Source organism: Falco biarmicus, chromosome 4 (assembly GCF_023638135.1).
Source record: "Falco biarmicus isolate bFalBia1 chromosome 4, bFalBia1.pri, whole genome shotgun sequence".
In the NCBI taxonomy this organism is placed as follows: Eukaryota; Metazoa; Chordata; class Aves; order Falconiformes; family Falconidae; genus Falco; species Falco biarmicus.
This window is the reverse complement of record NC_079291.1, coordinates 68,330,192-68,356,156: the sequence shown is the minus strand read 5'-3', so window position 1 is coordinate 68,356,156 and position 25,965 is coordinate 68,330,192. Positions and strand designations below refer to the sequence as shown.

The 25,965-nt window shown below is 47.3% G+C and overlaps 2 protein-coding genes across 4 annotated transcripts in view; one reads left to right on the top strand and one right to left on the bottom strand.

Annotated features, from left to right (window-relative positions):
• The window catches only part of GATAD2A (GATA zinc finger domain containing 2A), a 66,890-nt gene extending 40,925 nt beyond the window's left edge, over nt 1–25,965 (bottom strand). Inside the window, exon 1 of one of the 3 annotated variants that reach the window (XM_056337342.1) lies at nt 25,845–25,965. The gene's annotated coding sequence lies outside the window, so the exon portion shown is untranslated. The other 2 variants (XM_056337343.1, XM_056337341.1) reach the window with 2 other exon arrangements.
• LOC130148641 (uncharacterized) lies at nt 11,870–20,342 on the top strand. The gene is made up of 2 exons (XM_056337466.1): nt 11,870–12,088; nt 19,533–20,342. Exons 1-2 carry the CDS (start codon nt 11,870–11,872, stop codon nt 19,593–19,595), a joined length of 282 nt encoding a protein of 93 aa, XP_056193441.1. The 3' UTR covers nt 19,596–20,342.

Here is a 25,965-nt window from a genome sequence, read left to right as displayed (position 1 = left end):
TCAGAACTGTTTGGCAGAGTATTAAACAAGGGAAGAGGGATGCGCGCATGAATTTATCACCTCTTTCACCAAGTGCCCAACAACCCCAGGGAAGAAGACTGGAAAGTTCTGGATCTCGCATTAGGAGACAGGGAGACCAAAATGAGTGGCAACGTTCAATTCTTTTTTAAAAAATAATAAAAGCAGGTGGCAAACTGTTATTTCTAGCTCCGGTGGAAAAAAACCTGTTCTACTTTCATCACCGAGTAAGATGTGCCTTTTGTATGCATCATGTTTGCTGTGGAATGCCAAATTTAGGGACACGCTTTCATCTGCTTTGCCAGTGCTCACTGCTGCAATGAAGCCTGGCTGTGCTTTGCGGGCAGCTTGTGCTCACCAAGTGCCAGTGACTTTAATTGGGCATAACTTGATTCCTCCTGAATAATCTGGTTTGTGCCTACCTGTCTTTAGGATCAGCTAGTGCAATCACAGCAGTAATCTTTGGGATTTTTTAAAACAGAAATTTGTTGGTTTGGTGGTTGGTTTTGGTTGTTTTTTTTTGGGGGGGGGGGAGGTGGAGCTCTAGACACCATCTTCCACTAATGACACCTTCTTAATCTCAGTTGTAGGAGTACATTAACAACCCGTAAGCTAGTAATTTGGTAGCAGCAATTGTAGCTTCCCCACCTATATTATTTAAAAACCTAACTGAGGGTGTGTGTAGAGAATGACACTGCTCAGAAATCCAAATAAGGGAACGAAATGGCAGCTTGGCAGGGACCCAGCGGCCACACCTATTTACAGGGGAAGCCAAGCACAGCCACCATCATTAATTAATTCAGAAGCCTCCGCACACAAAACTTGATCTGGATGCACACTGCATCCCCCACCTGAGATCAAAAGGGAGCACTGCATGCGCTGAACGTCGCAAGCTGGGCTTGCACGCAGCCACGTCTGCACTAAACACACGGAAGGCTGTGGGGCTGATGCTGAGCCCCTGGTCCTGCAGTTAGAGGGGAAAAGGAAACAAAAGTAGTCATTGTCATCCAGGGGATCGAGGGCGATTTTTACTCTCGAGCAAGCCCAGCCACTGGTAACAAACTTTAAGGGTCCTTCAAACCAGAACAAGCGGAAAGTGAACAGATACCCAAGATGAGAAAGACGAAATTGTGACTCTTGGTTACCTCAGCAGGTTTATGTAAACCAACATTTAACTTCCACAAAAACATGAGGGCATTTTGGGTAAAAAAGCCAGAGTTGTCACAATTACACTCAACAGCATGTTGCAAAGGAGATGTTCATATTAAGTTTGTGAATCTAAACGTCCTAAGGGATCAGTACCACGTGCAATATTAAAATGAGTCTTATTTTATTACTTCTATACTCTTCATCACCATAATTCTTAAGCACCTCACAGAAATAGGTTACCCATCAGGTTTGAACCGACAGGATCCACATGCTTTTGTTCCCAAAGCCAATTCTATCACTTAGAAGTGCTGGCTGCTCCTTAAACCATTTTTTCAGGTTTAAAAACAGTTCTCGGACCAACAAAAGGAATGAATACCTCCCTCTCTGTATGCCTCTGCTAAAGGAAGAAGGAAAAGCAGCGGAATCTTAAATCCCTTCAACAGAAACGAAGGGAATGAAGATGGCAGGTAACAAGTCTGGAGGTGTACTCTGCCTTCCAGATGCCACCTTTCCTGCATGGCACAGAAATGCACGATCACAATAGCAAAACTTGCGTATTTATTTAAAGATGTCAAGTAAAAAGTTTACCTTCTTCAGAATTTAAGAATTTCAGAGCTTTTCCCTCCACAGAATACCTTACCTATGTGCCATAGACTAGACCATTCCCAAAGGCACCATGCTTTCAGCATGGTATTCTACGTTACCAATTCATTTTGCTCCTTTTTTGACTATTCATAAACTTTCCCACAAACAGTATTTGCAAAATACATTAAGACCTATTGATAAAACAACCAAGAAGTTCATCTTGGTGATCCACCTCTTCGATCCTCCATCATAGCCCACAGACCAGTAGCGGTTCCTACAAATTAGCAATCTCTCATGAATTGCAAGACATTAATTTAATGCCAGCCTTACCTGTAAGGGCTACCTATTATCTTGCAGCATAACTTCAATGAAAATAAGAATTAATGCACAGCCAACCCAGATTAGCCTCAAGCTGAGCTTCTGAAAGTTATGCAAAGATTCCTTTTCAGGTTTTATGGAGAACATCATCTCCTCATTGGGATCTTCCCTTTCAGAAAAAGCTACACCATGAGCCACAGTCTTCTTGCAGTATCACCTGTTTTCAGGAATAGGTACGGAAAAGCTGTTACAAACATAGTCTTGCTTTTCCCCTCTGACTGCAAAAGTGAATTTGAATTTAAAAAAAGGTCTAAGACACCCAGCTCCTGTCGCAATTATGGAGTTCATCAAGACGTTAAAAGCACACTTCTCCCCAGCACACACATGGGCCAGGAAGGAAGGATACTGCCCACAGAGCAACCTCAGCTCTTCACGAGCACAACCCACAGATGGAGCGAAGCCTCGCTGGATACCCTCTGCAGACAGCAATCAAAACAGGCGGCTTGATTACAAGGCAAGGGTCTTCTACCGCTAGGTGCTTGCTTTCAAAGACTACCTCTCATGAGCCTTAAAAACAAATGAGCAAGCCAGCAGAAAGCAAAACTGGAAGTCCATAGTCAACAGCATTCTACAGAGCTTAATACCAGCACCAAGTCTGCAGCTGGCACACATGTAATTTCACTATTTTACAATGAAAACCAGAAAATTTTAGATTTACATTGTGTATGCATCTCAACAGGTGGTTGAGCATGTCGGTACATACCGCAACACTAGGGACACATGTACAACTGCAGTACCCAATTCTGGTGGAGACAGGATTTTCTAAGATCCTATTAAATATGAATGCCTCCAGTTTACTTCCTCTAATTCTTACAAGCATTTCAAAGCTTGTGGTCACATGGTTATTTCAGCAAATGAACATACTGGGCACCGTGAAAAGGCTATGGCAAGGAAGTTGCTCCCACTTGCAGCAATAGGTAAATCAGCATTAACATGAAAACTAATGATTCGATTTTCTGACTAATTTTAGTATTTGGGAAGCCTTCACCATTTGTAGCATAAACCAAACTAAAAGAAAAGCTGACCACCTTTGGCAGTATTTTCCCTACAAAACAGTCACAAAAACGACTTTGCGGCTGCAGTGAGGCTTGCCCTGTTTAAGCAGCATCCCATGCCAGTGCCGGGCTCCGTTTGGTCCAGCCACGCTCTGGGCATTTAACAAATTGCTGCTAACAACCGGGTCAGCTGCGGGGTAACCAGTGCGCAGGAGACGCAGTTTCAGTAGCTGACATTGACAAAAGTCTCTCCATCTAGACTGAGTCAGGAAACAAGAAACAAGTTGACCAGCATCACTCAATTGGAAGTGTTCTAACAACTTTTTTTTTTTAAAAAGGGGTGTGGGGGATGAGGGGTGGGGAGGAAAGCTTTCCTGAATGTCAGCTCCTATAGTCTTACAGGTAACAAAATTGGGTAGTCGTACCCAAAGTGAACGAGACAGGTCATGTCAAAATCAATTTCAAGACTACTTGCAAACTCAATCAAGGCTTCATTATTTCTTTTTCCATTGAAAAGCTACAAAATAAGCCTTTATTCCTTCAACTCCAGCAATATGGCACTTTAATGCAAAGGCCCCACCACAAACTCCTACTTATTTTGGATATTTGGAGGGCGCGGGGGGGGAGGAACTGCCTTGTGATCAGCTCACACTTACCTACATACTTACAACCCTGTTCATCTGGTCTCCCATGAAATACAACCAAAAAAACCCAACCACACTTTTGAGGTGCCGCCTAACATTCTTAGAGGTTGTCGTTACCCGCTTTTGTCAGACCTTTGAGTAACAACATTTACATTAAAGAATCAGCAATTATGATAAAAAGAGTTAGCAGAACCTCCTCCTGGCTGGAGAGGCAGATTATCTATTTTCACACTCTCTGCTGGAACTATCCAAACTATTTACACAGTTAAACAGCGATAAGCACTTTGCACTTGAAGGGATGCAAAAATAAGAATATACCATACAGTCTTGCTTACTACTAGGTGGTTTAGAAACTTCCTCAGGTGCCTGACTCTTAAAATACTGATTTACATTCAGCTGAAGATACTGGAAGTCGGGGGAGAGGGGGAGGAATGGTGTTTACTTCATGTCAGGGCTTATCTCCTGCCTTGTGGGAGTGCTCTGTTACAGGCTTCTTTTTTTGTTTCCGTCCTTCCAGCTCCCATTCACACCGCTGGAGCGAGGGCAACAAAAAGCACATATTGTTATGGATGACTGGAAGCGTGGTGGACTGCCTCCCGACTCCCAGTCCCCACGGCTTGGGCTACTGGGTCCAGAGAGATTTAAGTGTAACCTTCTAATTTAGTTTGGTTCGTGTTTATACAGGAATAAGCCCAAGTCAGAAGGTGACGCATAAGACACCAAAACTCCAAGACGAAGCGCTCACACACTGATCCCTTTTATGCTGCAGCAGAGTTCACTACAGGGCACCACAAATTAGCAGGGAAACTGCATTCAAGTTATTAGTCACCTCATAATTGTTACAAGGAATTGGAGACCAACTCTTACTCCGGCCATGTTTGGAAGAAAGCCTTTCTGGCAGAGCCTGAACTTAATGCCGGATCATCTGGAATACCAAACTTGCCAACGTCTCTGAAGTGGCAAGTCATGGCCAAACTACCTCACCTGGAGGGTCACCCAAAACCAGTCCCAAAAACTCCTTTACTCTTGCAAAATACTGTTGGGTTTTTTTTTTTGTTTGGGATTTCTTTTGGAGAGAAAAAGGGGGGAGGGAGAGGAGAGAGAAGGAAAGGAAACAAAGAAGTAGGAGAATGAATAGAGGCTGAAATGCTTAACTCGCTCATAAGAGCAAAAAGATAAAGTTCAAACCAGAATTCACGAAGAAAGAATACAAGCAGAACAGACTGATACAAACGCAGAGGTGCACGTGTTAAATAGTGCTTTGATACCTAAACGAGACTTGAAACTCCTGGAAACTTTAAGACTCCATTCTTGTGATACAACCCATTTGACATATTAATGGGAGCAGCACCTGATCTAGCTGTGGAAGACTTCCGAACGGGAAAGGACCCCTGCCGCGTCAGGGCCAGCGGATCAGCTTGTCGGAGGCAGGACCCAAGGAATCCAGTCGATGCCCAAGGGCTCTCCAGGAAGGACAGAGGTGAATGGAAAAACAGCCTCCCAAAATTGAGCTTTCTCAAAAATAAAAGACAAGGTCAACATGCCTGATCACAAGTTTCCACACGTGTAGGTTAAAGGCGCAGAGACTCAACCCTGCTGCCGGGAGAGACCCACCAGCTGTAAGGGCTATACAGAAAGAATTCTGCTGAGCTCAAAAATTCACCTGACTGGAGCACATCACCAACAAATGAAAGTTTGAAATAACGAACACGAAGAGTCTGGGGTGAAATCCCTGCTTCCCTTGTTCTCGGGGTTTGCCAGTTCCCCATCAGACACGTGCTGCTCCTTCCCCATATTTGTCTGGCCTTCAGCGTCCATGGCTGGCTGTTAAATTTTACTCTCCTTAGACCTTTCAGGTGTTTGCATTTCCTAATACACCAAACTGGCATTGCAGATCATGAGGTAAACTTGATGACTCTTCCCCATCTCCACCCCCTTCTCATCTTACATCCTACCAGGAATTCTCATTTGAAAAACAAGATGATACCGGGATCAATAATTTCAGAGAGAAAAGCTAAAGATGATGAAAGTTAAAATAAAAGGAATTGTTGTTATAAGCCACATTTTGCATGCTTCCTTTGTAACACATGCTTATACCCATTTTGCAGATGGGATAGCCAAGGCATGGAGACGTTTAAGTGACTTACCCAAGGCAACATAAAACTTCTCACGCAGAGAGGACAGGGAAGCAAAGGTAAAGGTGAGAACAAGGTACTACAGCACACAGGACATCAGCTGCTCCCGAGCAGTATGATTTTCTAGATGCAGTAATGGACAAACACCTAGCATCTGCCCACTGCACCCCCAAACTGCGCTGGACCTAACAGCTGTGGCCAGACACCACCCTGCTGCCGACCAGTACCATCCTGCGCTCGAGCTGCAATGCTGAGCTGCATCAAACCCTACTGATAATAAAGACAAGGAGGAGAAAAGGGCATTGCTACAGCTGCACGTAGTGAAGGTTTTCCACTTTCTGCCTTATTTCAGTATGTTGAAACTGCAACACATTAAAACATTGTTTTCTTGAGAGTCAACACATCAAAAGCAAGCAAAACTTTCTTGCTAAACCTTGATTTCACCCCATACAGCCCAAATGGCCTAATCAGATATTTTTTTTTTCTCTCCTCCAAATGCCCTCTTCACTCGAAGACAGTGAACCGTGCTCATGGAGTGAGAGTCGCGCCGCTGCTTTCCAGCCTCATCCACAGGAGAAAATGAGGAGCATAGCGGACAACAGGTTAAAAAGCCCCAGCACAATGAAGAGGTGCTCTGTAATTAAGAGGTAGGAAAGCTGTATGGGGAGAATTCCTGCCTGCCTCATGGTAGCCACAGCGTCCCGAGGTGATGCCGAACAGGTCACCCAGATACACACACAGATGCTTGCGGGCAAACACCAGCTGCTTACTGGTGCCCCACTGGAGAGTCCCAAGACCTGACACACCAAGAAGTCAAATACCAAAGAAGACTATTAAAGGCAATGAAAGGTAGAAATGCCGGTACCTTAAGGAGCCGGGGAAGGAAGAGAAGTGCTGAACAGCAAAAAGCCGACATAGGAAACTGCGTATTAATAAACCTTAACCTTTGTTCTGTCCCTGTCCTATAATGCTTGCTTTGGGCAATTCACTCTCCTTTTCCCCCATCTGAAAATCGGTACATGATTCATTGACACTGAGGTCCACTGATGTACACAGGGCATTCAGACTGCACGGTGCTAAGCAGATAGAAAACATCACAAAGAAATGAATAACCGCAGAAATTCCAGGTGGTGTGTACGAAATAAAAGCAGGAACCACTAACTGCCAGAGTATTCAACAGATGTCCAGCTACCCTGGTGAAGGGATGCCACAGAAATGCAGAGACAAGAGCAAGAGGAGGGAGAAGGCGGCTAGAAAAGCCTTAAAAAAAAAAAAAAAAAAAAAAAAAAAAAGATCCCAAGCAAGTCTTTACACTGATCAATCATCATATGAATGCATAAATAAGCAGAATGTCTATATATAAAGTGCCAAGCTCTAGCTTCTAAGTTTTAAGGGCACAAATCTAAAACAAGCAGCATGGGTGGCACAGGGAGAGCTGGGACAGCGTGATGGAACTATCAAGGACAGACTTTCAAAGAAGAATACAACTGAAAGGCTGTCCTGGAGTTTCTTAGTCTGTCAGCTGCACATACTTCTCTGAACATTTATTTTGTCTAATGCCAAGAGAAGAAGAAAAGAGTGCTCACGTACCATATTTTTTTTCCCCTCCCAATCAACAAAATATGCTAACTACATTGCACTTCACATACTGGTCTACAGACCGTGTGCTGTGATACCTCAAACATGAATAGCATTACACAAAAGCAAACGTTACTTCCCCAAGTCTAAAAATAAGCCTACCATATTTTCAGATACCACAGTCTCCAGGAACATTTGGAGTGGGGAAAAAAAATAAAACCCAACAAAAAAACACCACACCACACCACGCGGTTCTGTTACTTTGATTATTATTGAAAAAGACATTGGTCGTTCTAAGAGGAGGAATAAAAAAACCTCCACATCACAGTTCATTTTTCCTTTTATTTCATAATGAGACCTCAGCACATGTATTTTAAGTCAAAAGGGGAATGCACACACTGCATGTTTTCTTCCCAACTTTTTCACCATGACCTACTGGCACAGTATTGATGCTCAGGATAAAAGCCTGTACCTGCACAAGCACATTTTCACACATGAGCCCTGTACAGAGCACACAGCTTTCTACCTCACAAGACACATAAAAGGGAAACATGGTGCTTTGTGAAATGCGAGCAAAATACGCACACTGCTACTCCCCTCAGGAGTACAGCAGTAAGAAACCAAAGTATGAAGCCTGGAGAAGAGCTCACAGTTCATATGTGCATAGTATAAAAAAAAAAGAAGTTCTGATGCCCAAATATTTGAATTCTTAAATGCATAAGTATGCTTAATACCTACTATCCACGAGTAACAACTAGGTATCGCATCTAGAAGTTTGTGGTTCAAAACACGCTCAGTGAAAACATTCTGAATTTAGTCAGCAAAACAGCATTTTCCACTTGGAACTTACACATAAAGCGAACGCTCCATCCAAATGGAAAACCTGAGCTTTGCTGACCGGTACGACATCTTGCCATTTCTGTCCTTCCCAATTTCTTGTACTAGATACCATCACTTTCAGGTGGTTGGCAACCAGCCAGGGACTTCACAACATGGACACCATGTCAAGAGGTACCCCTGAAAACCTAAGACAATTTCAAATGTGGCCTCCTTACAGCTGCATGAATTTTAGACTTAATTTTCAAAATACTTCCAGCACTATCCTCAAGATGTCAGAAGTTGAATTCTTTTATGCCAAGCGTCATTCCTTCTTCTCCCCCCCCTCCCTGCCCCAAAAGTAGCATAGCAGAAGTGATTCAGTAAGAAAGTAAGAATGCTTATAGCCCATACAGATGGGTAGGGCTAACAAAGAGCACACCCAGAAATAGAAGTGTAAGACCATAAGACAGTAAGCCCAGAGTTCCTCCCACAATTACAGTTCCTTTGACAGCAAAGGGATAATTCCAGTCCAAACCTAAGGCCGTGCAGAGCGGTCCCTAGCAGGGCCAAGGTTGTACATACGTACGCGTGGCCGAAACAGGGATCCAAATCCTTCATCTTGCCCTGCATAAACCTCACCAACATCACACAATACACCAGCACCGTCTGAATGGGAACCAATGATTTTAAACAGCTCCCCATACGACTACTGGCCTGTAATTACTACAAAAAAGTTGTAACGCAGCTATATTAAGTTACAGTATTAGCATACTGACACTGCATCATATGCCAACAGCGTTGCATCATCACCCATTGATGTAACCTCATGACTATGTAATGCTGTTAGGGATGGTATTAGCTGCTCCTCTGTGCTTGCACCTCTGAGGGAAGAGAAATACTTTGGGGTACCTGCAGCCTGCTCCACTGCTGGACACCCAGTGACCACAGAGATACCACCCTCTCCCTTCCTGTGACACTCAGCAGGGCAGCTTTTAATTCCAAGTACAGAACTCGGTCCTTTTCACATTCACACGAAGTTCAACCAGAGCACATCAACCGGTAACACGCACTCTTTTTCCAAGGGGGAGCGAGAGGAGCATCAGCCTGCTGCTTACCCACCGACAGCACGCAAAGGGGTGAGCTTTTGCCGCCTGAGCATCACTGCGCAGCCCTCCCCCTTTTCAAAACCAGATAGCCGGGGGTAGAAGAAACCCAAACTAAACAGCTCCCAGCCCAGAAAAGTGCGTGTTTTGTGATCCTACCTGAGATGCTTAACCACAGAGGCTTGCTGCCTCCAGGATATCACATCACACTCTGGGTTTTTCTGTCCATAGCTCAACGATCCTGATGCACCAATGGCTATGCCAACAGCAAGTAACTGAACATGATGTTCAGGAATATGCTGTTCCATACATGGCACAATCTCAGATGGCTGTAAGGCAACAACTGGGGGCAAGGCCCCCAGTGACAGCCAGCTCTCCCTGCCACACACAGCGTGGTCCCTGCTTGTAGCGCTCAGGGGGCTATCAGCCTCCCCACAGTGCAAGCGCCAGCAAGCATCAGTGTGGCATCACCACCACGTCCCAGTGGGTGCTGTCCCAAGATTCGGTGGGACTGACCATTTGTCACCAGAGCCAGGCTCGTGGAGCACACATGAACCGCAATGCAGGAGCACACCGTGCAGTTCACTTACACAAACACTTCTCCACATGCTACACATCCCTTTATCTCTTACATTCTTCTGCCACCTCCTGCCTTGGGTCCCCTACCACCTCGTCCTCTCTGCTAACAGCATGTCTCATACGCTTCTGCTTCTTCCTACCCCCATCTCCTTCCACTGGGAGATGCTGGTCAATAGTTTGGCTGGAAGAAAGCAGGGTTTCGTTCTCTTCTCCCGCTGATGTATGGCAGCTTCCAGCCTACTGGCATGTCTCTTATTCCCAAAGGCCCTTCTTCGTTTCACTTCCTGTGTAACTGTCTCTAGAAGCAGCTCTGCTACCTCTGCTTCCAGCTGCATTCACAGGCGAGCGAGCAAGAGAGAAACATGAAAGTCAAACACCTGCAAAAGAAGCTGGAGATGAGGATCAGGGCAATGGCTGCAAAGGGACTGCCACAGTTAGCGCCGTACCCAGCAGGTCAGGAACCTCTGTCCGGGAACAAGGGGTTTACTGCACAAAGTACAAAAATAGAAGAGCATGGGGCAGCCAGAAGAAGAGACACAAGCGAAAGTAAAACCCAAGACTAAGAGTGTGTGCAAAATTTGGAAAAAAAAAAAAAAAAAAAGTAGTAAGCAGATGCTCCAGAGACAGACGCGCGTGCGTCCCAGCTTATAGGCTCCCCCAGCTTTGTCGGTGGGATGCAGTGAGCGATGCCCACCAGGCTGCAGCCCGCAAGCCCCGACCCCCGCCGCCGAGCGCTGGGCACCGGGGAGCTGGACGGTGCGTGCGGCCGGGCAGCGCCGCTCCCCGGGGACTGTCCCGACCGGGGCCCAATCCTGCCCGGCCCCTCCCGCGGGCGCCAGGAACGTGCAGTACTGGAGAAGCCAGGGCACCGGCGCAGGGCGCCCGGTGGGACCTTCACCCGCAGCCCCAGCACCGACACGCCAGCCCAGGGGGCGGCGGCTGCGCGCCCCCCTCGCTGCGGGGCCGGGGGGCGCAGCCCGGCGCACCTTGAGCCGCAGGAAGGGCGGGCGGGCGGGGACTCTTATTGTGACACGGGCCGCAGCCTGGCCGCCAGCCGGGCCAGTGCCACGGCGGGGGCTGCCCGGGGCGGGGGCTGCCCTGGCAGCCCGCTCGCCCCCCGCCGCGGCCCCCGGGGCCGGTCCCGCCGCCTCCGCTCGGCCGTGCCGCCGGCCGCGGGGGACAGCGGGGTCCGGGGCGCCCCCAGCCCCGCGCCCTCGCCCCAGCCGGCCCGGGCGGCGACGGAGGAGGAGGAGGAGGAAGAGGAAGCAGGCACGGCGGAAAGCCCGTAACAACTTTCCGAAACAAACGCCTCGCAAGCTGCCGTCCCGGCGCCGAACAAAAGCCGGCGGCGACCCGGGTCGCTCGGCCCCGGGCTCGGGGGACGCGCCGCGCCGCCAAACTTTCCCTTCACCGGCGAGGATGCCCCCCGGGAGCCACGCTCCCCCCCGGGCTGCCCGCCGCGGGCAGGGGCACCAGCTCCTTCCCTGGCAGGCGGTGATCGACCAGCCCGCCCGGCGGCCGGAGAGCAGGACTTTGCACTTTTCCCGGGACAGCGAGGGCTGCCGGCGGTCCCCGCACGGCCGGGCTCTCCCGGAACTTCGCTGGGAACGCAGAGGCATCCCCGGCGGCTGCCCTTCCCCAGTAACGCCGCCGCCGCCTTTCCCTCCCCAAGACAATAAACCCAACGAGAACTTTTAACCGAGGCACTCACACGCCGCGGCACGCTGCCCGCTGCTCCCCGCGCATCCGGACGCCGCCGGTCCCGCTCCCCAGCCGCCGGTTCGCCTCCCCCGCGCGCCTCGCCGCCCCCTTTTCCGCGCCGCCAGGGATCCCCGGCTAATCCTCTCCGCCGCGGCTCCCCTTGCCAAATAATGCGCTTCTCACACATGGAGTCGCGGCGTCACTCGACGGAGCATGCGCGCGGCGGCCCCCGAAACACAGGGCGGCCCGTCCTGCGCCGCAGCGGCGGCGGGGCTGGCGCGGCGCCGCGGGGACAGCGGCGGCGGCAGCAGCAGCAGCAGCAGCAGAGGCGGCAGCAGCAGCAGAGGCAGCAGCGGCCGCAGCGCGCAGGGGCCCGGCGCCGCTTCCGGGCAATGGTGGAGCAGGTCTGTGACCCGGGGCACCATTGGCCGGAGGGGTCGCGGCACATGGCAGGCGGGCGGGGATTGGCTGCGGCGCGGGCGGGGGGCGCCGCCGCGGGGGGCGCGGGTCCCGCCGCGGCGCCTGGGGCCACGTGGAGTGGCGGCGGCGGCGGCCCCGCCGTGCCCGGCCCGGGCGGGCATTGTTCCTGCGCGTCGCCGCTGCCGGGCCGGGCGGAGCGGGGCTGCCCCAGGCGCCGCGGGTCGGTGCGACGGCAGGACCGCCGCTGGCACGGGGCTGCTCTCGGCGCCACTTCGCTTTTCCTTCCTGAGCGTCTGCAGGCGCTGGCGAAGGAAGCGGATAGCAGCGGCTGCCCGCGCCCGGCCCGCTGAAGGGCACCGGGAGGAGAGCAGCCGGGCTGCGGGAGCGAGCCCGGGGCAGGTGGCGAATGCCGGGCAGGGTTACCGATACTCGGAGGCCTGGCTGCCGAGCGCGGACGGGCGGCGGGGAGGCACGGTTCGGCTCGGTTTGAAACCCGTCTCGAAGACGGAGCCGATCCGCGCCCCACGGATCGAGAGAGACACTAAGCAACAACGCTAGAAATCGCTATTACACCCGAGAGCCTGAGGGTAGCTCACACTAGTGCCGCCGCAGCTCACAGTGGGTCAGCAAGCAGCAGAACGCCTGGAAATGCCTTTGAAATACCCAGAAGGGCAGCTCAGCCCCAGGAGCGCAGCCCCGCACAGCCCGGCACCCAGGGCCGAGCTGCAGGTCCTGCTGCGGGTGATGCGGTGTGGCCGCTGCACTGCTTGCCTCCCATCACCTCACAGCACTTTCAAAGGGCTTTCGGAAGTCTCCATCACCAGGTCTGAAATCCAGCTGGTAAATTTAGACCAAATTAATAGAAGAAATTCTGGTTTCTTTTTTTTAATATATATATTACCAATCCCTTTAACACACTTGCACATCTCTGATGCAGTTTTCCAACTAACTACTGCTTTTCTCCTGTCCATCAGCAGAGGCAGCTCACTGAAGACCATTCGTACCCTCATATTTCTTTGGGCTGTAATCCCCGTACAGGTCTGCCTGAGGCATGAGGATATGAATAACCTCTGCCAGTTACAAAAGATCCCAAATTCTTCTAGATTTTCTGTAGCGGACTCATGCCAACAAACCTCAAGACCTCCAGTTTTCCACAATTCTGGAAACAGGTTATTTTTGGATGTGGGCTGTTTGCTCCTAATTCAGCAGCCTGCCTGTATCCTCTTCACTAAGCCCAGTAAGTGTCTCAGGTTAATAATTTTCAGCAGGGCTATACACCACATCTCAGGGTCCTCCTTCCTCCTTAAAAGGATGAAGGCTTCTGGCTCTGCACTCGTATTTCAGACCCATTTTCTAAACCCTAGTTGAAGCACAAAGTTAAAACCAGGAGGGATGTCACAAGGAATTAGGGAAGCTACTCCAAAAGCGATATATCTACCAGACACCGTGTATGAATGCTCCCCACCAACACACTTCCAAGTGTGATGCTTATCGAAAGAGATTTAAGAAGCAGAATAACTTAGCGATGCTTTAGTTTTTTTCAGATTTTGGTGACTTAATTCTAAGGCTGAAAGTTAATTCATAGGTCCTGTGAAAAGACAGGGACACCCTTCTGCCTCTTTGTGGGTCACATCCCCTTATTATACCCAATATTCCAGCACAAAGGGTTTCCAACAGTCACAGTTCACTCATCTGCACCATTACTTTGCCTCCCAGTCAGCACATGATCCAGAGTCTTGCCAATTATTATTTTTTTTAATTAAAAATGACAAGACAACTCCTTGTAAAAAACCTGTAGGTGCCCTCTCAGAGAAATGCCAAGGGAGAGCTGGCACGGGAAGGGAAAGCCACGTTACCACAGCAGCCAGCTTGCTCTCCACCTTCCCACTGGGACCCCGCAGTGGGACCCAGTGGCAAAGCTCCCTCCGGCCCCTTCTTGCAAGAAGACTCCCAGGGAAAATTCAGTTTTAGCTGTTACAGGTCAGGTAACCGTAAGCCTAGATAACCAAACCACCCGCCTACAGGCCTTCAAACATAGTGCACAGAAACGCTACCGCAGACTGAAGAGAATGCTTTTTCATTTTTTTCCATCATCAGCTTACTTAAAACAGCGAAATAAGTGATTATTTAGTCAATACTTCAGAATTGTGTGTGGTTTAAGACCAGCAACTGATTTTTTTGGGTAATAAAGACTGGCTTCTCTTTGGGGGCAAAGTTCAAAATTTAGCAATGAGATGTTGCTGGGGGACGGTATGGGTGTTGCATCAAGAGGGACTGTCAATAATTCAGTCACCTGGAAGGTGCATCAGTGTTGTAACTGTTTAATACAAGCTGCTGTTATTTCAATGACAGTCAAGTGTGGCAAGTCAGTGGCTCTATCAGCAAGAGAAACGCCACAGACTTGTGTATTCCTAGAAATACATACCTACTGTCAAGTAACTTGTTCACAGCATGTTTATGTTAACTGCTGAAGTGAAACTAGTCCTGCTTTCAGGAGGAAAGTTCTATGAAACTGCAACAAATTATGGGAAAAAAGCTAATGAATCTACCTGTATCTGTCAGACTTTGAAAGAGCTGGGATTTGGGGTGGAATTCTGTCACTATGTATCTTGTGTTCAGGAAAAAATAAAGCTGACACTATTTAGGTCCAAACAAGCCAAACCAGACATCTGAAACAGTAATTAATAAATAGTATCTTATCCCTGGTTTAGTATGTACACACCTTTGCCAGGTAGAGAGTATTTGCCAGTACAAGAGTATTGCTAATACATGATTACAGCAGCCCCCCTCTCCCATTAAAAACAGCACCTAAAATCTTCAGAGCCAAGCATCAGCGCGCCTTTAATCCGAATATACTCCTTTTTGGGACCCAGTACCTTCAAACTAAATACTTGGTTGCTATGCATCACCGTATTACACCCTTATTAAAACAGCCAATATTACATTATTAACATTATTGGATTTTAAACTAAATTAAATACTACGTTTAAATTAAAATCCAATAGTTGAAAATTAGAGAAGCCATTTATGTAAGCAAACAGCTATACTTTTGCAAATCTTTCCCTTGTTACGAATCAGATGATGCACAGTAAAGCAATACCAGAACAGTATTACCTCACCGTTCCTCACCTGGGCCTTGATTAAAGCTACTCAATTAAGCACGGAGCAAAGCACCACGCGTCTGCGGTCAAATGGGAGAAGGAAAGACGGAGTTCAGCCGGCTGTCTCAACCGAAGCTGGCAAGTCTTGGGTGTGTCACTAAGGTGACACTGTTTGGAGGAGGGCATCAGCCGCACCGTGCTAATGGCACTCCCTGGTGCCTGGCAGCCTAGATGGGCTGCGTGTGGGTGGCTCTGCGTGGGTGGCTCCGGAGGGAAGCCGTCCCCGCCAGCCTTTCCAGCCAGGCATGCCGCAGTCACACACTCTGCCTGTTCGTATGGCTTTTCCCTTTTTATAAAGAGGTTTTACAAAGATCCAACCTAGCAAGCCGCCTTGAATCCTTACGTGCGCGTGATTTTGAGAACGTGGCATAAACCCAGAAAACGGCATAAATATTTGTTCTGATAACCACAACTGATACTACGTAGCCTAGATTCTACTTTAAAGCTGAACATCTCATCACAGAAGCAAGATTTTGCTGGAGCCAAAAAGTCCAACTGTTAAGTTGTTCCTCCAAAGGTATTTCCCGGATTCCAAATGCAAAGTCCATAGATAACACGGATCAAATACTTCATCCTTCCTGTGTATTTTAATACACTAACTACACTTTTCATAAAAATACCACCCAATACAGTACACGCTAGGATGTTAACTTTGCTGAGACAATAGCAGAATTTGGGATATGAGGGGAAAAACCCCACCAATTCAGGCAAAATTCACAAGTGTCCCTAAAGGAAGAATGAAAAACGAGATTAAGCTTTTTCTCAAAGCACATCAGAATGTAGGTCAAAGAAAAACAAGCAGTAAAGCTCAAGCCAGATCTGGTAGACTTGGTCATCTTCCTGCAACCAACAGCAGGCGTAAGAGGCATGGGAACATGCTAATATTGGCATACTAAACAGGCTAAACAAGTTCTTAAGCTCAATAGCCGATACGTGTTTTAGTAAAGGTAGACAACACAACTCTGAAGTCGTTTGATGGTCTAGAGGACCAAGAAATCAGGAGCACAGATCCTTCTGAAAGCTGCTTCAGATCGGGGTCTGTGTCTGTAAGGTTCACCTAACTGCCACCGTTCAGAAGATAAAACCAGGGGCTGCTGCTGGGTGTGCGTTGACCTGGAGTCTGACACTGGGACAAGACAGACTGCAAACATTTTTTTTTTTTTTTTTTAAATCAAAGCACACTCCAGCACCTTGTAAAGATATTTTTTTAAAATCTTTCCTATTGCTGGCTAGAAGTTTGAAATTAACAGACTACATCCTTAAATAGTTAAGGAAAAAAAGGATAAAATCGTAAGTGTGCTGTAACAATGCTCAAAATCTTAAGAATACAATTTTAAGATGGCTTATGCTAAGAATGAAAGGAATTCCATAGGCTTGAGACCAAGAGATGGTCCTTCACTTATTTTCTGGCAAAACTACTTTCATGCAAGTGCAAGTTGAGCTCCCACCAGCTGCTCAAGATAGAATTTCTGGTAAGTAGTTCAGGAATAGGATGAGATTGTAAACTGGTGCTTTTTGATGCAAAGAGTCTGAGACACTTCAGGATCACTATATAATCTGTACCACTGGGTCTGTTTGCCTGTCTCCCACCCACTGGGAGCAATGCTTACATGTGAAACATTTTCTGTAGCAAAACAGAACACGAGATTGGAAACAGGCAAAGTTCCACAATCTAAGCAGTGAGGTGAATGACCCGAAATAGAAATGAAAATTAATCTTTCTGGAACCGAAAGAAATTAAAGATCAGTAAGTTACTGGGCAAATGGAGAAAGCGGCAGATGTATGCAAATGCAGCTTGGTCCAAGACGGTGCCTTCAGGGTGCTATTATCTGACCCTGCCTCTAATAAGCACTTTTATGGTTGGAAGAGGATATATTAGGAGTTTTGCTCCAATGACAAGCGCTTCATGGACTATCGATTTTGCTCAGAAGTGGGAGAGAACAAAGTTCACCCAGCACTGCCGTTATTTAAAGATCTGCCAAAGAACATCTCAACGTCCTGAAAACTGGTCCACCAGAGAGTGTCGCAGATCCCTTCCAGTTCGTCTTCTGATCTGCAGCTTCGGACACAAATGTTTTGCTGGCAAACAGTGAGTCAGACCCACGGAGCCCATACTTGAGGGAATGGCTGTAAACAAGCACTTCTTCTGGCTTGCTCACTGATCATCGTCACATGGCTCATCAGTACTTGACCCCAATTAAAAGAAGAATTAACGAGTCGCAGAAAACTCCAGAGTTGCCGTATAATTTGACTTTCTGGAAGTTTTAACGGCCACAAACAGTCCTATGATAAGCAGGAACTCGACTCAGTGGGTGCACACCTACAAAGAGATGTCAGGCTCCCTTCCTGCCGATGGTATCAATATTCCCAAGAATCCCTTTCATCTGACCTGCCAGCCTATTTTTAACTGTCTCATCTGCAGCCGGTAAGTGTGATGCACCAAAAGAAAACCAGGAGTTCCTCACAAACCTCACCGGTTTTATCATTTTGTGCAAGAGATAAGGCTTAGTCCGTAAGTCTCTTCTCTAGCATAGAATCCTTTTCCAGAACAGACTATGGGTTACTCGGCACTGGGGGAATCTGCTTACAAGAAGTCTGCCAACCAGCAGCGGCTTGTTCTACATCAGCTGGACTGCTCATCACTTGACACTGTCCTTTTTAAATGAAAAGAGGGTTGTGCCACCGTCCACATAGGCAATCAGATGATTTTATAATTATCTGCTAATTTCCTCTCATCTTACACACACACACACACACATATTGCATTTCGTCTCCTCTAACTGGTAAGCTCTTCAGGGTAGGGGCACTCTGAGTGCTATGGGACTGCTGTGCTATTATTTTGTCTGATTTTATGAATTAATTGCTTCCAGAGTGCAATAATGAACACTTTCCAGTTGTGTATAGGGTTTTTTTTGTTGACTCCTGATAAAAAATATTTAAATTACTAATTCACACTAGTATCCATGTCCATACACTCTGAAACCCTGAGCGGCGAAGGCAGGAGAAAAGAGAGCTGCCGCACCACTGTTATTAGGAAGTCCTCATGGAATTAAAATGTGTGTGACATTTCCTCCATCGTGGAGAGCATTTTGGTCTTTACTGACCTCCAAATTAGAGGTAATGGGGGAAATACAAATACAATCTCAGTAACTGGTAGTTCTTACCAGTTGCAGAAGATAAGTGACCGAAAGCTCTATTGCAGTTACCCCAGTCTCTAGCAAACCAGCTTTTATCCTTGAGGGGACCAGGCAGGCTGCCTGGTGTACTTGGGCTGAAATGTTTTGTTTCTCAAGAAGATTAAGCAGCAGATCTGAACGTCGGACAACATGGCAGATGCCATGACTCAGACTTTGCTTTCTCCCTCTGACACACATGGGGTGTCCCTGTGCAGGGCTGTGGTGCTGTTTTCGGCAACTGAGAGATTTTGAGTTTGAAAGCCAGACTGTGCTGCTCAGCCGAGCTGTGAATTTTCAGGTTATCAAAACTTAAAACCCAAAGGGTTCAAAATTATTTTCCAAGTATGATTTGTGTTTATCTGCCAAAACGTCTTTGAAATTGCAGGAGGTGGTTGTTACTGACTCCAGGTTGTCGTTGTTAATAATACATCGTTATTAATCAGATTTGCACAACCCCCCCAGTCAGTGTTTACCAGTTGGCAAACGACGCAGAAAAGCCTGATTCAGGAAGGATTTGTTTTTACAGTTGAGACCCTGCAAACTAAGGGTTTCAGAGCGCGTAGGGAATGTCTTTCACAAGGTAAAGGGGTTTGTAGTTGCAGCCCAAAGAACTCCACCTAAATTCCACAGATGTATTTGAGCAATTCCCAGTAGTTTATTCTCTCAGTCCAGCATCAGGCTAGATTCCTCACAGAGATTAACGCGCGCACAATCAGATATCTGTCTGTATGGATGCCATGACATCGACAGTTCTCTGTGGTTTAACAGACGAGTTCTGGCTCTGTAGCCAGAAGGATGGGGTAACTGAGAAATAGAGTCGATGGAACATATTCTGTATTAATTTTAAGCTCTGCCTGTGCGAGACCCTTTTATTCCACTATACAGTTTTGATGAAAATGGGTACAAGATCCTCCAAAACATGGTCAGGTTACTCTTACTTCAGATTTCTTTAAATACACAGGCAGCCAAATGATTTATGCTCTCCCTGTAGCTAAAACCCATACTGTGTAAGAACACTGAGGCTGGTTGTGTATAAAGTCATCTTTTAATTGAATAAGCTTTAGTCTTTTTTTTTTTTTTTCCTTCCCCAGAATGTAAAGCCCTTCTTACCCCAAAGAGTGGGACTACTGGTTGGCTACAGACAAAAGCACTAAGCGTGGTGGTCGGCATGAGAGGTTACATTTCAGATGGTAATTAACTCAGCGCACTGATCATCTCCAGGACCAAAGTCAAGGCAGCATTGGAGGGAGCCAGGCAGAGAACTGAAAACAATGGTAGAAGTCTTGCAACAGAGAAGAAATGAACATAGTACAATCCTGGTTTAAAAGTGACTGCAATAAAAGGTAGCTAAAATGCAAAAAGTAGGAACTTTGAGCAAAACACATGCAGAATACTCTCCCTTCAGTAAAATCAAGCATTTTCCTTAGAGCTGTGAAAACGAGTGCCCAGTTGTTCCTGGTTTCTCAAGGCATCCACCCCAGGGATCAGCACTGCATTGACACCTGCATTGCATCCAAAGACAGCTGTGCCATTTTGCTACAAAACAATCTCCTTCATTATAATTAAATTTATTAAAATTTGTACCATGTCAAGGCCAAACAAGCAAGTTATCTGTACCTCTCAAACAACTTTCTTTTAAACTTTCAGAGGTGAATAAGTTTTGACAGCTCAACGTGACCTCAGTTTGCTGTAACTCATGTTGTTATTTTTTGATGATGAATACTCTGAGTCCTTTGTTACCTGTAATTCTCAAGGACTTGACTGTGTATTTATAAGATACCGAGAGAGCCTTACCATAAAGTTATGTTACAAGCAATCACGGGGACACTGATGTAAAGCAAAAGGCCTGAGAAAGCACCGCCGGGTTTTACTGATCTAAATAAAGTCAGCTAGGTGGAGTACGCTGCGTTTTGAAAACCTCTGTATTTTCACGAGGATTATGAGAGTCTTATACAATGTTTACTACAAGCATTTATTAACATTGTTCCTTCTGGTAATAAGATGTTTATTATCAGCACATAAAAAATGCCGTATTTTCCCCTACCTCCCTGCTCATTCTAACTGCAGCTCTATGAAGTTGCCTCTCTTCCCCAACAGCACTATACTAGGTCAGTTCTGAAACCTGCTTTCCTGCTGAAAAGCAAGGCTTATAAATTAGATTCATTTCTAAATTTAGTATTGATGGGATCAGTCATTACTGGTCTTATTTTTTCAGGCAGATTTCAAGGGAAAAGTACTCATAAAGCAGTTACCGCTTCTTGCTTAAGAGTTTACAGAAGTCCTGAACTATAAATCTCAGCATGTGCGTTGTGTTAGTTGCTGAGACCACCTTCGCAGAATTAACACAGCTTTTACTGGAAGGCCAAGATCAGAGATTTTCTTCTTCCAAAACAATCTCATATTTTAATAGTACTTCACAAATCGCGTATGCGGGTTCCCCTAGTCTTTCTCTCAGAAAACACAGGTTGTTCAAGAGGAACAAGAATCAGTTGAGGAAGAGGAGGAGAACATTTCTGCCAACCGGCAGACTTTGGTGAGCTGTTTTGCGATCTGAAATTTGTCCTGGGCAATGAATCCAAATACTTCTGGGAAAAAGACAGTGGGGGAGATCCCTCACAGCCATCAGATACTGCTACTGGTTACATGCCACTCCCAGTGCGCTGCCAAGAGATGGCTCTCATGAAAAAAAAGTCACATCTCTGTCACCAAAAGCTGAAGCACCCTTTGTTTTCCTTTGAAGAGGAGGCTGGTCCTCTGTCACACACTTGCTCTGGGTCTGCAGGGTGCAGAGGCACCAAGAGGGAGGAGAGGGAGTGCCACAGAACCACATTCCACAGTTTCAGTGCTCTAATGAATAATCATATACTTGTTTAATAACTGCAAAAAAAGGTCAGCCCAATTCTTATCATCAGGCTCTCTGGAGATTTGACATCCTTGGCATTGTATCCTAAGAGGAAGGAAATTTCTCACTTCCCTAGCTATTTCAGTTATATAAATCAATTGTTGAAGGATAGTTTAACTGGTCTGCGCATAGGAACCACAGCAACTGCGTTTGGGCTCAGATGGTCTTTGGAGATCCTTATCTATAAATTAAAAGATATAATGCTTTGTAATTTATCAGTAATTATATTGCATGTACATTGAAAAACTGGTGAAAACTAATAGCTAGAAAAAAAAAAAAATTAACTTTATGCTGTCAGTCATGGTACAAAGTCTGCTCCTTCCCTGACTGTGAAGCTGTTTGATCGGGGTCTTTTGCACCCAAAGGCCAGATGTTGTCACCAAATACCGACCATCCTCTTCTCTCCAGCCCCCTTGGAACCCCCATGCTTTACCAGCCGGGCAAGTGGGCTCAGTTGCATAAACTTAGAGAACCTATAAAACACTACTAGCAAGGGCGGTGGATTAGAAGATGGCACTTTCTGGCAAAGGGAAAGCCGCTATTGGCTGCAAAAACAGTAAAAAGATGCAAAAATCCAGAAAATATCTCTGGTAGCTCCATGAGCATAAGGCCATTGGTTTACTATGCCAGGCAACCGAAAAGCAAACACTGCAGGTATTGTTCCGGCATTTCAGCTTGGCACTAACACCCTGATTATTCACTTGCAGCAAGGAACAGATCTGTCCTAAGCCATGGGAGCTAAAGGGTGAACTGATGTCACGGCTGACATAAGGAACCTGTTGTAAAATGAAGCTATGATAAAGACACAATAGCTCATACATGGCGACAGTATGTTCATGTACCCGTTTCGAGAGAAACTGTGTTTTCCACAGTGTATCGTCACAACTAGCATTAATTTGCTTATTTTGCAAATCTAGAAAACTATTTGCTTAAAAGTAATGACTGAAGTGAAAAGGCAGGGAGGAATCAGTCATACAGTAGTGATTCTTGTCCTCCTCTGCATACTGATTTTTAAGCTTTCTCCTCTAACTTCGCTGAATGCCCAGAGAGTAGTATTTTCTTCTGTGATTAAGATGGGTCAACAGATTTGGTCAATGTGATTTATTTTACTTGGGTAAAAATATTTATTATCCTATTCTGAAAGTAACTTCTGGCATCTCTATACGTAACCAAACAAACAGGTAAGACCACTGGCCTCTGGAGGTACTCTCAGATGCTCTTCAACAGCCAGCCTACCCGTATGTGCATAGTGTGGCAGCTCAAATGCCTTCAGTTTTCAGACCTGGGCTACTAACCGCAGCAGTAAGGATTCCAAAAATGCGCATGCCACCTCGCTCCAAAGAAAAGGGAATTAGTCAGCAAAAGGGGTATTCTTATGGTACGTCTTCTCCTGTTGTTCTCTGGCTGCAACATCCATTGATATTTTTGGTTGCGCACCAAAATTGTGACACTAGATGCTCTGAGCCAGCCCAGAAACGAGGATGAGATCAAACCCCAGCACTCTGCAAGGAACGGAGGGCACGACCGGCAAGCCAGAGTAGGTAAATACTTTTCACATATCTTCCTGAAGAGTTTTTTCTCTAAGCAAGAATACCACATAGATATTTCAGACTATGGTAGTAGCCCACTGGTACTGCACAGTTCCTCAAGTGGAAACATGTATGTCCAGAGATGCAAATGGTCCAAAAGTTTTGAAAACTCTCAGTCTGTAATCCACTGTTCCAGTTCATTCTGCCCTTAGCAGTAAAAAACCTCCAAGTCTTCACTCCACAGCATTACACTACTACTAAGAAACATTTTAGGGTTCTCTCTCCTGTTCCCCCCTCAGGAGTGCTTCTAAAAATGTGGCTGCAACCATCGGAATTCCACCATTACTTTTAAATTCCCTGCCTGCCTTTTGGAAACTGAGACAGCACACATGCCGGTTGCCCTAGAGACTCAGCAGACTCTGAATTCAAGCTGAAGATATCAGGGTAGAAATCGGTTCACGTCCCTTTGGCCCAGACTGCTGAAGTCTTATGGGCATACAGAACATTCAGTTATACCTAAAACTAGCAACGGCGTTTTATTTTTTGCTGCAATAAGGAGGCTAACTTTCAGTGATTCTGCCTCTTATGTACAACCCTTGAAGCACTCAGACCGTCATGATGGAAACTGGGTAATTAACTTTGGGTGAAAGCTAATTCACATTCTTCAAGTAGCTTTCAAAAGCAAAGCTAGTGTGCTTGTGCTTGTGTACTTTTTTAAACAAAACGTTGTTATTTGTAGTCCCCAACTCCTTGCTTATGGACAAGTTTCTTCCTGCAAGACCCTCTGAAATTGCTCATGGCAACAGGAAATTAAGATGTTTAAAATGAAGCCAAGTGGGAGACGTGAAACAGCCTGCAGCACTTTGCTTGCTTCAGATAGTAGCCCACTAAACAGCAGGATTTAGGGACCACTGGTACAGACGTAATTGCAGGTACATTTGTGTGAGAACATCATCTGTTTTACTCTCTGGAAAAGTTAGTCACTGTCTGAACAGTATGCATACTCAGGCTCATGTAAGATGTGTCATTAAACTCTTGAGAAGGTCTGAAAAAAAGAAGTCATCTGTACCACTGACACAGAGATTAGAAGCCCAATCTACAGCTTAAAAGAAGACTGTCCACTGAAAATATGTGTTTTCTTTCTTAAAAATTAGCGCTCGGTGCAGTCATGAAAAATACTGAAGCATTTCACAGTTTTCTTTGTACTCCATAGTGCTTCGTGATCAGTGAATTCAAATAAGTATTTGTACCACCAATTTCTAAGATGTTTAGGAGTTATATTTAAGGGTCCTTCTTAAGTTAAGAGCAGGAAGAAAAGCTTTTTCTTCCCTTACACTTTTTTCTTGTTTGGAATTTGCTCCTAAAATGCTGTGAGGAGCCAAAATTTGTGAAGTTAGGTTACTTCTAAATACTTCAGCTGGTAATATTCTTTAACCTATAGCAACTGCCACAGCGCACATGGCTCGTACATATACTCCCTCGTACTCTCTCTCTAGCTTTTCACCACGCTTATCATGAAGATGGGGGAAAAAAGTGGAAGATAGATAGAAAATTAATAATGAATTAGATTTTTAAGAAGCCTTCTAGATACGTTCTGTGAAACATGGCAGATAGCTGGGGGTGAGGAGAAGGTGGCAGACCACAGACAGGATATAACTTTATTTTGAATAGAGTTTGTCTTGCGTACAAACTAAATCCCCCCCTCCCCAAGTAGTACAGAGATAAAACGCTGCCAAAAAAAGAAAGCGATCGAGGCAAACGCAATAGTGGTGTTTTCAAATTTGTGAAAATGAGCCTGGTTCTCACTCTTTGCACACATAGCCTTCACACATCTAGACACAGGGGGTATAAGGACTCCTCTTTGGCATCAGCCCCACAAAACACCTCCATCTTAAGTCCTGTCGTGAATTCAACCCATCTGGCACTCTCCAGCAAGCAACCAGTTTTTTTGTTCCTGCTTAGCAGGTCCCCTCCATAAGTGGCCTCACCCTGCCTGTATTCACCCTTTCTTCCCAGGGCCGCCTCATCCAGGGCAAGACCCCTCGATTTTTGCTGCCCCGTGGCAGAACTTTGTCCATTTCTGGAGTGCCACTTTCTCTTGCAGTGGACGTCTTGTTCCCCCCGAAGCACGCACCACTGAGGCTTCTCTCAGGAGTCCTGGTACCTTCGTTACCAAAAAAGCTGCCCCCTGCTCCTAGCAGCACTGTTCCCCCTGCAGCCACCGGCTCTCCCCTCCATGCCCCCTTCCCCGCCTGCTCCGCGGCTGGCTACACCCAGCCCGGCCCGGTGGCCCCAAGTTTTTTCCCGGATGCCCCATCTTTAGCATCGGTAGTTCCCTCCCCTCCCCCACTTCCCCTCCCCCGCCTTCCCAAGTCTCTGGGACTAATCATCTGGCTTTGCTGACATGCTCTGGTAGCTGTGCCTATCGGGCAACTCCCAGGATGCACTCTTCGCTCCTCCCTGGCACCCCCTCAGCCTTGCCCACCCTCCGCTGGTACTTCCCCAGCCCCCCCCCCCCCCTTTTTTTTTTCCTCTTCCCCCCCCCCCCCTCCCCTCCCCCCCCGGTTTGTGAGCGCTCCTCCCAGGCCCGGTCTTCCTCAGGCCAATTCCCCAGCGTCCCTCCGGGCCTTCCCCTCCCCCGCCGTGCCCGGGCCCTGCCGCCCCGTCCCCGCCGCCCGCGGGGCGCCCACACCCCGCGCCCCGGGGGGCAGCCGTGCCCCACAGCACCCCACACACACACCCCCACCGCTCCGCGACACCCCCCAGCGCAGCGACCCCCGCCCCTCCCGCCCCACAGCCCCCCCCTCCCGCCTCTCCCCTCCCCTCCCCCCCCCACCTCCTCACTCGCCCCTTTCCCCTCAGCCCCTCGCCCCCTCGGGGTGAGCTCCCCCCTACCCCCTCTCCCCGAGCGGGCCCCCCCCCTCCCCACCACCAGGTCCCCAGGGGCTGCGGGGGGTGGCGATGTCACTCACTCTCCTCAGCCCCCTCAGAGCCGCCTCCTCCTCCTCAGCGGGGCCCGGGCCGGACTGGGGCCGTGGGGGGAGGGGAGGCGGCTCCCTCAGGTGGCCACTGACAGGAGGCGGGAGGGAGGGA